We start from the raw sequence: 16067 nt of genomic DNA on the forward strand, positions 1-16067 counted from the left end.
AAAAAATACAGGATTGGATAGATGAAAATGGGATACTGTATGGGGGGACAACATGGTATCGTGAAGGGTAGATCATGCCTCAGTAACTTGCTCACGTTTTATAACACAGTGATTGCTGAACCGGATAAGGGTAATGGGTTTGCAGTGATTCTAATGGACCTTGCTAAGGCCTTTGACAGGATACCACATGGAATTGTAATCAGTAAACAGCAGCATACGGGGATGGATATAGGGTTGGTGAGATAGATAGGAGGGTGGTTGATGGAGAGATATCAGAGAGTGGTTTATTCCGGAGTAGAGGCTAAAAGACGGCCTGTGACTAGTGGTGTGCTGCAGGGTTCTGTTCTTGGACCACTACTTTTCAATTTGTTCATTAATGATATAGGAAAGGATCTGAGAGAAAGTGTTCATTTGTTTGCTGATGATGCAAAGTTGGGTAGAGCAATTTGTGAGTGCACAAGGATGTCAAAATTTTGTAAGATGATTTGGATAATTTGGAGGACTGGGCTAAGGAGAATGGATGTCAATTTAATGTGGCAAAGTGTAAGGTTATGCATTTTGGGGTGAAAAGATTGATGGAACCATACTCCAGGAGATTGACGAGGCCAGGGATTTGGGAGTTGGTGGATAGGGAGTTGAAGTTTAGTGGGGGAACATCGCAAAATTGGCTAAATCAGCTCATCAAATCGTTTGGTTACTGAAAAATACTTTAACAAGCAGAGACAAACAGGTTATTGTTTCTCTGTATCGAGCCTTGATAAGACCCCATCTAGACTGCTGTGCCCAGATATGGGCGCCAAGTTTTCTTCTCGATGGGGAGGAGGTGGAGAGGATCCAGAGACGAGTGACCAAGATAATAGCAGGACTATGGAATGAACCTTATGAGAACAGGTTGAAGATTTGTGGGCTGCAGAAATTAGTTAATAGGCGGACAAGGGGTGACATGATTGAGACATTCAAACTACTGAAGAGTTTCTATAAGATTAATTCAGAAGATATTTTAGAGAATAGAACTGGTGGTGGTGGGAGGACTAGGGCCATACATGGAATCTGGGCAAGAGTGTGGTTAGCAAGGGTGTTAAAGCTAGGTTTTTTACTTGTTGAGTGGTGAATGAATGGAATAAGCTTGCAGAGTCTGTTGTGTGTGTGCCATGACTCTGAATGAGTTCAGCTAACGCCTTTTTATTCCCGTATACGGGAAGTAGGCGAGGCCATTTAGCCCTATCTAACTTTTGGAAACTGAGTGGGCAGTTCAATCTCCACTGGTACCAATCAGAGATAGATGGCCCAAGGCTATCACTAATTAAGCGATACACAGTGAAGAGAGACGGCTCAAATGTGCCGCCATCTATTGGTCCCTAACCCTAACACAATATATTTAATGTCTGAAAATAATGTGGGTTCTACGGTCGATTTTCTTGAGTTTACGGGACGAAAAACCCGAGTTTCCGGGAGGAAAAACCCGCTCGCCTGTGCCAGAGATCGACTAACTCTGGAACCGGTCGAAAAAAGGCTTAGAAAAATTTCCTCTAGTCGTCGACTAGACTCGAAACGAAGTCTTCCTTTGTGCGGCCAAGCGCCGTGGTATGCAAACGCCACATCCACTGAGCTACACAGGCAAGGCGAGGTATGACAGATACTGTGTGAATGTCGAATAGTTGTTCTTGACATGATGTTAGGGCCTCCCTCGATAAGTCTGTCGACTCCTTAGAGTTGCCCGTAATAATAATAATAATAATATCGAAATTAGTTTGGACGGATTTTTTTTTATTGCATTGTGGCGCTGGCGAATGTGTGTGTGTTCGTTTCAAGAGGAAAATAGGTTGAATTTGACATTTCGATCTTGATTGGATATTGTGCCGGATTTGTATTGTTATTTATTTATGTTTGAAATAGCTGCATAGAGTATTTTTAGCGATGGAGTATAGGCGATAATGAGAATTTGAAACCTGTGTAGAACAATATACTAGTGAAGATGTATTTAAGTAATAATGATCACTCGGTCTGCCTTCACAAGGAAACGGATCTTCCGCATTATGTCAAACAAGTATGTATTATTAGTTTAAAGGAGTTCCTCTTAGTTATTATTTTTTAAATTGGTTGCACTATGAGCATGCATAATCACATATGCAGGGCCGCCGTAATCCACCATTGCTAGGAACAGGAAGTTTGTAGGGCGACAGAAACTAGCAAAATTGTATATCAACTACAAAAACAGCGCTTTTTTTTTATTTAAAAAAAATTTTTTTTTTTTCTTGAATTTAGTGGTGGCAAAATAGTGCTTGCTTAGGAGTGGCATGTACCTTAACAACGATCCTGTACAAATGTCATCCCTACGTCAGGATATCCTGAACTACCATACCCATAAGGAATGATGAAGCACTCCCTCAAAGTAGCAACTAAACAGTAATCAGTTTAGATTATAATGATTTCTCGTACGCTGAGATTAGAAACTTTTGAATTCTGTGTTAAAAGTAAATTTATGTATTATTGTACCGAGAAATTCTCAATCATAATAAACACTTCCCACTTACTCATTCTCTTCCTTTCCTAAAAGTGGAGTTGTATTGGCATAAAGTAAGAAATTTGACTTGTCACAAAAAAAAAAAAAAGAATAAATAAATAAAATTACACAAATCTTCAGCTGTGACAAACCATATTAGGGAACCAGAAACTAGTACTTTAGGTTCTGGTTTATTTTATGTATACATTCTGCTTTTTTCCCTCTCTAAAAGACTCCTGATTATATTCTCTAAAACAAAAGAGAAATATTTCTAAGAGTAGAGTTTGAGGCATTCATTACAAATTAACTTTAATTGTTAATGCGGCATCTTGTCAGTTTAGCTCAAGAGTCAGGCCATTGTGTGTGTTTGTGGAGGGGGGGGGGTCTTAAAATCTTACACCTGTATTGGTGTGACTATTTTTGTTCTCATTTCCTATACCTTAGAACCATCCTAGCTTTTATGAAGTATGTAATGCAATATATTTAATTATACGAATGAATGTATACAAAATGAATGAATAGGATTAGAAGTATTTTGAGAAAAAAGTGAATCCAGTTGGATGATCTTTCTGTTCTATCCAAAGAATAGGTTTTGGGTTTCCCACTGCAGGCAGGGATGTGTGTGAATGTCTTTAGGTGGTATATTAATTTCATTGCTTATTGTGAGACTGCCACTACCATGCTTAAAAATAGTTCCATATTTATTCTAGAGCAGTATTTCTGGATTGATTAACCTCTCGCACCTAATTACAGAACTGATGTATGATAGGTCTTGCAAATTTTCATGTGTGGGACTCGCATAATCTTTGAGGAGGCTTCCACATAGCCTGTGAGAAATGCAGATAACTGACCATGTCTTCTGACCATTTCCAAGTTCTCATCTTCTCATGAGGTTATTAGTTATCTACTTATCTCCTCTCCTCAATTATTAGTTATTTATGAAGAATGAGAGTGAGCTAGATATTTGGAGTATCTAAAAAATCAATTGTTATTATATGGAGACTCACACTAACCATTATTCACACAATACTTATCATACTTTTCCTTAAACTTATTTATTATCGAGGCACTCACAACTACCTCTATCAATCAACTCATTCACCACTCTCCAAGCAAAAAATTTTCTGGGATGACCCCTTGTTCTCTCCCTGCTTGTCATATATTGAAAATTTTATTCTGTTTTAATTTTATTGGTTTCCTGTAGTAACTTTCTAGTTTCTATCATGCCCCCTCTCCTCTGCTTGTCAAATAAACTCTGCAATCTACACACTTTTCACCCATGCTCATAGGGATCAATCCATAGGCCTGTCACCAGTTTGGTCACTCATCTCTGGATCCTCTCTACCACCTCTTGATCCCAAGAAACTTGGTTGACAAATCTGTGCACAGTAGTCAAGATTAGGGTTCCCATTTGTCCCGTTTTTTTTTTAAATGTCCCGAGTTAATTCCAGAAGTCCCGCTTTTTTAAGTATCCTGGAAAAAATGGATAAACGGATTTTATCTCGTTTTTAGTACCAATTTCTATTACAATGTTGTTAATAATAAATTTTATTTATTTATTATTTATAATAATAATCATTAGTATTATAAATAATATAACTAACTAATAGTAACTAATGCCAATGTTCTTTTTTTTCCATGCTTCTGTTATAACAGTATCTTATTTGATCAATACTTTGCATGTTATAATTTTTATCTTTTTCTACCCCTATAATGCCGAAACATAAGTGCAGTGTTAATGATAATATTAGAGGAGAATTTCCTTTCATTAAAGGTGTAGATGAAAATGTGGGATATACTTTATGTAACTGTAAATTTTGCATTTCACATGGTGGTCAGTCAGACGTAGTCAACCACGTGAAAACGGAAAAACATAAAGCTGCTTTTCGAAATAAGGCTTCCAACTGCAGTATAAGTAATTTTTTAATTGAGAAAACCAAGAGTGAAAGGGAAAAAGAGTTATCACTGGTAGTGCAGGAAGCAACCTTTGCATATCACACAGCAATGCATAACCACAGCTTTAACTCCATGGACTGCACAATAACCATTGTGAAAGAAATTTTCAATGATAAATTCACATGTTCAACGAAGTACAAGGCAATAATAACCAATGTTATTGCACCATTAGCAACAAAGCAGATTGACGAAGAGCTAAAAGAAGTTAGTTTTATATCAGTACTAATCGATTCATCAAACCATTAGTGCCTCTAAATTAGATACTATCATCCAGAAAAAGGTGTGAAGGTGAACGTGTTGGAGTTAGTTAATTTAGGTGGTGAAACTTCAGAACCTTTATTTTCTTATGTGTTGGAAGTGTTACAGAAGTTAGATCTCCTGAAAAAGGTTATTGCTATATAGCAGATAATACAAATACAAACTTTGAAAAGAAGAGAAAGGGAAAGAAAAATCTGTACTTAAAAATGTAAGAAAACACTATGAACAATTTAATTGGAATAGGTTGTCCTGCACATATGATACATAATGCTGTGCAGACTGCTTCAGATTGCTTACCTATCGATCTTCAGTTAATGATTTACTAACATTTCCACATATATTGTGTACGAGTTGAGGAACTGAAATCATTTTTATTGAGTTACTTAAGGAATTCACAATGTAAACTGGAATATATATTAAAATAAACTTTAATATATACTTCCTATATTTCAGCAACATCACATTGCCATCTTCATGAGAACTTAAGATTAAGACACATGCATTTGGGGCAGTCCCATGCATCCAAACTTGTTGAGGTTGGGCACGTTGGGCCCTAAAAAATGTGCCCAACCTCAACAAATTTGAATGCATGAGACTACCCCAAATTTGGGAAACGTACATCATGAGAACTTCAGCCCAATGGCCAAGAATACCTAATATAGCCTGCTAGGGGGGCACCATCAGGACTTTAGGAATAACAGTAGTCTCCTTTCTTTGACCTCATTTGCTGTTCTAGTGCCTGCATGCACGTGTCTTAATCTTAAGTTCCCATGAAGATGGCAACGTGATGTTGCCGAAATATAGGAAGTATATATTAAAGTTTATTTTAATTTATATTCCAGTTTACGTTGTGAATTCCTTAAGTAATTCAATAATCATGTACAGCCAACATATAAGCCTTTCTACTAGAATTAAATCATTTTGTGGATTCACAAACACAGAGTATAAAACTGTTTTGGATATTATTATTATTATTATTTGTGACACCTCCAAGGAGTCTGAAGACTCATTGCGAGCAGCAAGACAAGATGGCTCTCTCCTTTGCCTGCAATCCAGAGGATTATTGACATGTTCCCTTTATTGAAGTCATATTTTCGTTCTGTTGAAAATGTCCTATCAGTCTCAAAAATTTCTTGAAAATCCACTTTCAATTACAGTTAAAAACCTTTTATGATACCATTAAATGTATTGAAAAGCAAGATATAACAGTAATTGAAGTGAAGGATGAAACAAACAAACTGGTGGGAAGGTTAAATTGTAGGAAGGCAGAAAAGTTTCTTGCAACTTGTTGGAAGTTTATTTTGAACTTGGTTAGACTATAATAAATTTAGTTTAATCCTTTATCCAAGAGTGTGAGCAAATGAAGTTTGCACCTGAAAATATCTTCAGGACTATATCTAGGTGGCACAACTCAGAGCAAAGGTGGACCAAGCTTTCATCACCTCTTGTCTCAGTATCTCCCACCATGCAAACTACATGTCTTTGCAGACATGTACAATGCTATGCATTGAGGGAAGGATCACTACTTAGACCAGTTTTGACCTTTATTGCAGTCTTCTCAGTGGGAGGCAGATCCAGAGGTGATACTAAGGCAGAATCAATAGAGAGGTCATATTTACCTATATAAGTGGCCAACCGGTGTACTACCTTATTATTAAATTATTGTCCACATGGTTAGCCTAGTGGCTTTGCGCTTCGCAACCATATGCCTGGGGAAGGAGTGTCCTGGGTTCGATTCTCGTCACCGATGACTCTGGATTTTGAGAAAGATGTTGGAAGTTTATTTTGCACTTGGTTAGATTATAATAAATTTAGTTTAATCCTTTATCCAAGTGTGAGCAAACAAGGTTTGTGCCTGAAAATATATTAAACTAAATTTATTATAGTCTAACCAAGTACAAAATAAACTTCCAACATCTTTCTCAAAATCCAGAGTAATTTAATAATAAGGTGGCACACTGGTTGGCAACTCATAGGTAAATATGACCTCTCTGTTGCTTCTGCCTTAGTGTCACCACCTCTGGGTCTGCTTCCCACTGACGAGACTTCAATAAAGGTTGAAACCAGTCTGGGTAGTGAAGTGAAGGATGAAACAAACAAACTGGTGGGAAGGTTAAATTGTAGGAAGGCAGAAAAAGTTTCTTGCAACTTTTCTTCCTTCCCTCAATGCATAGCATTATACGTGTCTGCAAGGACATGTGCTTTGCATGGTGGGAAATACTGAGACAAGGAGTGATGAGAGTTTGGTCCACCTTTGTTCCGAGTTGCCAACAGTTGCACCACCTTGCTACAGTCCTGAAGATATTTTCAGGCGCAAACTTTGTTTGCTCACACTTGGATAAAGGATTAAACTAAATTTATTATTTCTTACAACTACTGTGAGAAAACAGTCGCAAGAATTAGAAAAAGGCCACATAACAGTAGAAAAGTTTGAAAGCTATGCAGTAGATTTCTACTGCACCTGTATTGAATATATTCAGGAGTGGTGTACACCATTTCTCACACTTCTTCAGTCTATGGATTGGATTGATTTGAAGGGAAAGGATCCTGTGACTTGGAAGAACATACAAGAAAGCTACATATTCATGCAGACAGTACACCAAGTTTTACTGTGAATGAAGACTTATTTGATGAGTTTGTGTGTGTGAAAAAATATTGTGAAAGTAAATTGAAGTATTGAGTGAACAGAAGGATCAAAGTGTCAGTGAGAAATGGTGTGAAATGTTTGCTCATTTTACAAAGCAGGGTATAAATTCTGGGAGTATTAAGTGCCTAGTTATTTTTTGTTTAGCACTGCCAGAAACTAATGCAGCCATTGAATGTGTTTTTCATTAATAAATGTGCTCTGAACAGATGAAATTAAAATTGAGATATGGAGCTGTGTAGCCCAGTGGATGTGGCATTTGCCAACCACGGCGCTTGGCCGCACGAAGGAAGACTTGGTTTCGAGTCTAGTCGGCGACTAGAGGAAATTTTTCTAAGCCTTTTTTCGACCGGTTCCCGAGTTAGTCGATCTCTGGCACAGGCAAGCAGGTTTTTCCTCCCGGAAACTCGGGTTTTTCATCCTGTAAACTCAAGAAAATCGACCGTAGAACCCACATTATTTCAGACATTAAATATATTGTGTTAGGGACCACGAGATGGCGGCACATTTGAGCCGTCTCTCTTCACTGAGTACCGCTTAATTAGTGATAGCCTTGGGCCATCTATCTCTGATTGGTACCAGTGGAGATTGAACTGCCCATTCAGTCACCAAAAAGTTAGATAGGGCTAAATGGTCTCACCTACTCCCCGTATACGGGAATAAAAAGGCGTTAGCTGATTTTTTTTTTTTTTTTGATGAAAATTGAGATAGTAAAAGCTTTAATCATTGTAAAGATATATTTTAAGAATTTCTCTTGTTTTGAGTTCTATGATCAAATATCAAAAGATAAAAAAATTCTTGAACAGGTCCAAGTTCCCAGGTTTTTTAAGTAAAAATTTCAGAATGTCGCAGATTTTAATAAAACATTATGGGAACCCTAGTCAAGATGTATCCAAATCATAGTCTTGTAATTCGGATGCATATCTATCTTTACTTATTAATGTGTTCTTCAACATCAAGTAATCCTTTGAGCTGTGTTGCCAAATTTGGCAATATTTCCTCTGAACTTCAACTCTGTCCACCATCACTCCTAGATCCCTAGCTTCCTCAGTTTCCTGTAATCCATTACCATCAATATGATACAAAATATCAAATATTTTTATCCCAAAGTGCTTTGTTATATTTTGCAGCATTAAGTTGACAACCATTGTCAACAGGGTAGTGACCATGAAATTTATAAACAAATAAGCCAAGAAAACAAGAAATCATTTTAAATTTGACTGCGATTTTAGTTATGGTATTGTAGATTGGGATGATAAGGTAATAACTGTTAGTAAGGTAAATGAATTTCTTGAGTTTTTGAGGGGCAACTACCTCAGGCAGTATGTAACAGAGGGCATGCAAGGACTGAGGGTTTGGATATGATTATCTCATCAGAGGATATTATTATAAATGAGATGTTAAATTTTCCTCCAGTTAGTGAGAGTGACTATGCCAGGAATGTGCCAGGGAATTGACATCTGCTTTGATATAGTGATTTAATGAGTCTTACATTAGGTCAAGTTCCAAAGGCATGGAAGTGATTATCTGGTTGTATATGTGAAACTACAAGAGTTGATTATGAAAGGTGACAGCTTGTAGTTGCAACATGGTAGGATGACATTGATGAGGAGTTGGGTGGAAAAGAGATTGGTGCTCTTTAAGAAACATTTCACAGCCCGTTACTATTCTGGTATAGATCATCTACAAAATTACAAATTCACATATAATCTGTCACATGCAGCAAAAATTTCACTCCTGACATTCCTTTGTTCAGCAGAATTACTATATCTCAAAATACAAATCCTTATTACAGTCCACTATGAATTGTCCACTTAATATAATCTAACATTAAATTCTGTCTCATTCAAACATATAGTAAAGGTCTTTACGTTACCCAATCTTTTTCCGAAGCTCTGTTAACGGCCACGTGTTATTCAGGTCCTCCTTCGATCGGTTGTCTCTGCAATAGGCTTATGACTACGGCGTCCGTTTTACATTCTTCCGGACTCGAACCTCTCACTGCCTCGATACAGTGTTGTCTCTGCTCCTACTTGAGTGGGACATCCGGCGACTGGCACAATTTCTGCGTGGGCCGATGAGTCGCATGCTGCTCATCATCTTGTTCAGCTTACTCAGAATGCCTGTCCGCTATCCGGTATTATGGGACCCTCTCGCTCGTCCCTACCCCATCCTCTAGTCAGGAATCCTCGAGGTGAAGTCAGGTGCAACCAGAAAAAAGCCTCGCATTATCGCATGCATGCCTTATATTTCGTCCCTTCTTTTCCACACGACCCTTAGTTTTCATGCCCTCAAGATGATCCTCAAAGTCCTACTGCTGTTAGGTATTGTATTCTAAGGAATCCCGCTTGCGTCAGCTTCCCCATATGTTGTAGCTTGTGGCATTATGGCCGATACGTGCGTATGTAACTCAACCTTTGCACTCGTACTCTTAACTTCTTTGGCGACTTATTAAGTTTAAGACAGCTTAATGGGACAAGATTATACTACTATTTCCTTATTACAAATTCATTAATCCGATCATCCTTCAGTTTAGTTTTCAACCACAAGATTTTTCTAGTGCGATTTACATGTTATTACACAACTTCCTACACAACATAAAATTCAGAACTGTGTGCTGTTAACCAGGTATTATCTGAGTTAGCCAAATTCTTATGTTAGATTCTGAATGAATAATTTCTTAAAATTCGTCCATTCAGGATCTAACACCTTTGAATTACATAGATCAGGTGTGACCAACTTCATTCTATACGAGGGCCAATATATAATAAGTGGTAGTGTCACGGGGCCACACACTTTTAGACAGAACTTAAATAAAAATAAACTGCATTTTTTCAAGACAATAGTTATATGATTTGAATTACTATATTTGTTAAATCATTTTACTACTGAGAGAACAATATAAAATACTTGATTGATTTAAATATAAGTTGTTAAATTAAATTTAATTACATATTTCTGTTTTTTTTTTTTTTTTTTTACATGTAACAACTTAATGAGAATACTGTGGGCATTCATGTGCGGCAAGAAAGTCAATTTTCAACGATGATGACGATATTCGTAACAAATCCTGAAGGTGGGCAGTCATTTGGCTTCTTTGTGATGATTTAACCCTTATAGTTGAGAAAGTGCATTCACATATGTATGTGCTTCCAAACATAGATGCAATTCTCAAGCTGAAATCACTCAATGTAGGATATTTTTCCCTTGGTACTAGTTTCCAAATGTCAATGCCTATCTCCATCCTTGACTGGAAAAGGGTGGGGGGATCACTTTGAAGGTCACACAACTCCAATTGAATAGTGTCATGCTGCTCTGAAATGTCGCATTTCATTGGGTTGTTAAATAATGTCAGTTGTGGCCACATGTCATTGAAGTCAGAAAATCACTTACTGAATTGCTCCAAAAGTTGGTTTAACATTGGCACAGAAAACTTGAAGTCAATGTCATGGCTCTCCTCTATCAACTCCCTGCAGGAAGAGTAGTAAATGTACCAAGTTTCCTCTGACTAGGCTGAATTTAAAAACCTCCAGTCAACTTATGAACCTATCTAGGTGTCCAACTTAATCTGAGATTGTTTGGTTACGTCCCTGTAACTTCATGTTGAGTTCATTCATGTGGCGTGTGATGTCTGTTAGAAAGGCGAGTAAGCTGTTAAAATGAGGATCACATAGTTTTGTGATTAGTTCTATGTTTGTCTTCTCGTGTTCCTCTAAAATCTGTTTTATTTCCTTTCTCAAAGCAAAAAACCCATTGCAAATAGTTCCCTCTGCTTAGCCAACATTCTCCTGTGTACAACACTAAATCATCATATTCTACCTCCATTTCTGTTAGAAAAGAAAGAAACTTGTGCTGAGTCAAGGCCCGATTTCTGCCCTTAATTAGATTCACACACTTCATTACAGTTTTCATAACATCCTCTATCTCCAGAATTTTACCACACAGAGTCCTGATGTATAATGCAGTGCAATACAGGGCAATTGATTCCAGCCTTCTTTAGTAAGCCAACTAAGCCTGTTTGAGTACCATGCATTGATTTGGTGCAATCTGTCACAATAGCTGTGAAATTGTTGATGCCACCAGTACCATTTGCAACCTTCATAACTGCATCATAAATGGCTTGACCTTTGGCTGTGTTATGCAATGACTCTAATGCTAGTCATTAATAACAAAGTCTTTGGAAACAGTTCGAATGAAAATTAGAAGTTGAGCTGTATCTGTTATGTCAGTTGATTCATTCAGAGCCAATTGAGAAGTAAGCTGAATCTGTAATAACACTTTTTAATTTATTTAATATGTGAGAACCTATTTCCTCAACTCTTTTTTGTTACAGTTTGTTTTGATAGTGGGATGCTTTCAAACTTGGTGGCAATTTTATCTTCCCCAAATGCACGTGCCATTTTCACAGAACAGTGTTTTACAAATTCACCATCAGATAATGATTTTTTTTGCTTTTGCTATCTCTGCGCTTACAACAAACAATGCCAAGAGTGAGCTTTTTTGTATTGATGTTGGTTTAGTAAAAATAGATTTCTGAGCACTAACTGCACTCTTCAAATTACGTACAATTTTATTACATGCTTGTCTAACGTATTCTTGGTATTTAGCTGTATGGTGCTTTATAGTGGCGATTGAGGTTATATTCCTTTTGCACAGACAATACTTGCAAACACACAATGCACTGTAGTTTGTTGTCATTAATGTTTGTAAACAGAAATTCATTTTCCCATTTCTCCTGAAATGACCTGTTTTCTTCACAGATCTTACGTTTTTTACTCATAGTACACAAAGGCTGAAGTAACCGACCAGGGGACACAAACTGTAACAATAACACTATTAACTGTGAAACTGAATCTCTGAAACTGATCACTGTAACCTAGAGCAGAGCAAGTGACTTTCAATGATGTGTTACTCTGGAGTGCATAGAAATCTTCTACTACAACTCGCACAGAGAAGCAGTAGATTTTATAAATTGAGTAATCTTTTTAAAGAAATTTTGATTCCGTCATCAGAAATAATGAATATAACTAGTATATGAATCAGAAAATCTGCAGTCGAAACTAATAGCTAAATTGTTAATACATATAATTTAATATAGTTTTTATCCTGCCGCAGGCCTGCTGTTGGCCACCTATCACATAGATGATGATGATTTCATAATAATTTCCATTGCTCTAAATAGAATGAATATTGGAAATGATTCATATATACCCTTCATTTTCAAGTAACAATGACAAATTTATTTGAATATTATTATGCAAATCAATTACTTTCAAATTGATAAGTTTAATTTTTGGATTGCATTCTACTACCACTAACATGTTACTTTTATTAACAGAATGTGAATGTAATTCCTTTAACTTTCTGATTTAAACAATTTTACAGATTGCCAATGAAGCTAGTAGATCTATGGAAATTTCTCTAGAGGAAGCATTAATAAAACCAAAAAAAGTTCCTAAGCGTTTACTGCATTTCAGTGATGGTATATTGGAAGAATATAGTACTGATGAAGAAGACACTGATATGATCAAACACAGAACATTAATTGATTTGGTACTGCAAGAATTTGTAATGTTTTTTAATATAAATAGGAATTTGTTTTATAATTTAATTCATATAAGAGTAAATAGTAAAGTCGGTGCTTTATTTTAAATTTAGGTATAACAACAACAACAAAAAAAAAAACATAAAATTTTCAAAAATGCCAATTTAAAAAAATAAAAAGATAAAATTAAATTTGTTGTATTATTTTCAACAGTTTTTCCAAACACATGTAAATCATTACATAAGCAAAGTGGATATTAGATCCAGCATTATTTAAAAATAGTTATTAATAATAAATAGTAATTAATAAACATGTAACTCATTTCATAGATTTTTTTAATGTGATTGGGGGAAAAAACTTCCAGTTTCTTGTAGGTAAGTATGCACTACTTCTTTCAGCGCCTATGCATTGCTGTGTTTTTAACATTCAAAAAAGGTGAGTGCAGCAGCGAAGCAAGTAAGGTGATGCAACTATAAATATATTTGCATTAACTTAATGAGATCCACATCTTTTCATCAAAAGAATACCATTTAACCATTGTGTGTTTACCATGTTCTGATTCTTTTAATTTTTTTTTACTCCTGTTTGTATGCTGTACTAACATTCTTCCATAAATTTCAACTGATTTAATCTCTTCTGACTGATGACAGCACATTGTTCACTACCAATACAATTGAAAAGCAGAGGTGACACATTTAACCTTCAGCTGCATGAATGAAATGCATTGAGTACTGCAACTGGAAAGACATGTTTATCATTATTATGCGACTCCTCCAAAGAGTACAATAACTCATCATGGGAGGGCACTCTACTCCACTCTGCTACACACATCTCACTGTCTCTCTTGATTAACTCTTCCACTACACACAACTATCATCAACACCATCTACCTCTATCATCACTAACAGCAGTTTTTTGTTGTATACAGGATGAAAAAAATCTGCATTTCCTGGAGGGAAAAACTCTGCTACCTTTGTATGAGATTGACTAACTCACCTTCAACTGAGAAAAGCCCATATAAAGTTTCTACTCATCGTGATGAGAATTGAACTCAGCCTTTTTCCAATCAAAGGATGCAATGTATCATTGTTCTTCTAATTGTGCTACAGAAGCAATTACATGATAAGCTTCTGTAGTAGTTGTGGTATACTGTATTATTCTTACATGAACAGATTGCTTTTACTTTTGAATTTTCCTTAATATATACAGGTTTTGAATATAATCATGTTGTGTATTATACAGGACAACAGTTTAATTCTGTTGTCCTGTATAATACACAAGTAATTGTGAAAAGGGTGGGGGATATGTCATTACTCTTATTTTTTTAGCACATCACTACCAATAATTTCTCATTAGTAGATAATGACAGTATCTTATTGGATAGATTTTTGGATAAGTGTGACTGGAAAATTGTTATTATTAAATGACACCTCCATGTAGTCCCAGGAATCGTCACATAGACAATGGATAGTACAATACTATCTATACACTGTATAGCACTGCATTATCCATTGCCTACATCACACAACACAATCCATGATCCATACAACATTTATTGCAGTGAAATGCATGTTAACTCTGTCTGTTTTTGTCAGAGAAAAAAAAAAATCTACATTTCTAAGAGAACCCAGCAAATGAAAAAGTCCACCAAAAATTTATCTCTTCAGGATTGTTTTATGCTGAAAAAAGCAGTCAATACATTTTGCATATATGATATGCTTCAAATAAACTGATTCAAAGCACTTATGGAAAAAAAAAAGTTTCATTTATTGAGGATTAGAATCACATGAAGGAAAGTGGATATTATTATTATGATTATGATTCAGGTCTCCATGGAGTCAAAAGACTCATCATAGGAGATCCTTCCTAGAAAACACAAAGTCATCATATCACTCCTTGAACTCATTGATTGTTCATGCTCTCATCACCAATGCATCCCACAGTTCAAGGACAAGGAGTCATCCCCCATTCCAGGGATGACCCTTCCCCCCCATTCCACCAAGCGAAAGAACTCCCCAGTGTCAACCCTGTAACTACTTCTCAACAGTTTAAAAGTCTCAATCATATCACCTCTCCTTCTTCTTTTACCAAACTCTGCAGTTCACATTCCCTCAGCTGATCCTTTAACCAACATTGTATAGTCCTGAAACCATCTTTGTTATCCACCTCTGTACCCTTTCCACAGAACTTTCACAGAACTTTCCACAGAACTTAATTTATCCCCTTCAATTTCTGGGAACCAAATTTGAGAGCAATAGTCCAAGTGTCGTCTGATCAGGGCTTTGTACAATTGAATGACAACTCTTTTATCTCTACAGGTCAGCATCCTTCTCAGTATTGCAGCAATCCTCTGGGTTACCTTCACCACCTTTGCTATATGTTCCCTGAATTTCAGGTTTCTATCAATTATCACACCCAAATCTCTTGTCTCCCCTTCTTCCTCCAGTATAGCTGCTCCAAACAGAGTATATTGCCTCCCATCGATGTATCCCATATTTCAAGACTTTACATTTGCTGCATTAAATTGACACCCCCATTCATTTGCCCATTTGTTCAGTTTATCCAAATCCTCTTGCAGGGCTGCCACATCTGCACTATTACTAATAACCCTTCTTAGTTTCATATCATCTGCAAACAACTGAATATCCCCTTGCAATCCACTAACAATGTCACTAATATAAAGGTTAAACAATACATGTCCCAGTACTGAGCCCTGTGGGACCTCACTTGTAACCTTCTGCCTCCTGGATATTGCCCCACCATACACAACTCTGATACCTATCAGATAGCCAATCCCGAATCCAGTTGACTAACCTGACATCCAGACCCATGTGCTGCAACTTAAATATCAGCTTATCATGTGGTACCCTGTCAAATGCCTTCGCTAAATCTAAGAAAATGGCAGTATATGCCTTTCCCCTCATCTACTTCTCTTGTAACTTTATTATAAAAGGTTAGCATATTACTAAAACAAGAGCGTCCCTTCACAAATCCATGTTAACTCTCACAGATAACATTACCATCTTCTGCTGATTGCCGTATATGGTCCCTCACTAATTTCTCCAAGATCTTAACTACTGATGACACACAAACTGGCCTATAATTAAACACTTTCAGTCTGTTACTGCCCTTATGCAATGGCACTATCTTACCTCCCTTCC

At 36.5% G+C, this 16067-nt stretch overlaps 1 protein-coding gene across 1 annotated transcript in view; it reads left to right on the top strand.

The window, feature by feature from the left end:
* Window positions 1-1778: 1778 nt before the first annotated feature.
* The window catches only part of LOC150102705 (protein FAM177A-like), a 35612-nt gene continuing 21323 nt past the window's right edge, over window positions 1779-16067 (top strand). Inside the window, exons 1-2 of the mRNA XM_090399480.1 lie at window positions 1779-2047; window positions 12747-12914. Coding sequence (XP_090255606.1) covers window positions 1976-2047; window positions 12747-12914 — 240 coding nt within the window. The 5' untranslated portion in view covers window positions 1779-1975. The remainder of the gene's footprint in view (window positions 2048-12746; window positions 12915-16067) is intronic.

Source organism: Typopeltis vanoorti, chromosome 10 (genome assembly GCF_054136105.1).
Source record: "Typopeltis vanoorti isolate ZY-2024b chromosome 10, IOZ_Tvanoo_1.0, whole genome shotgun sequence".
Taxonomy (NCBI): Eukaryota; Metazoa; Arthropoda; class Arachnida; order Uropygi; family Thelyphonidae; genus Typopeltis; species Typopeltis vanoorti.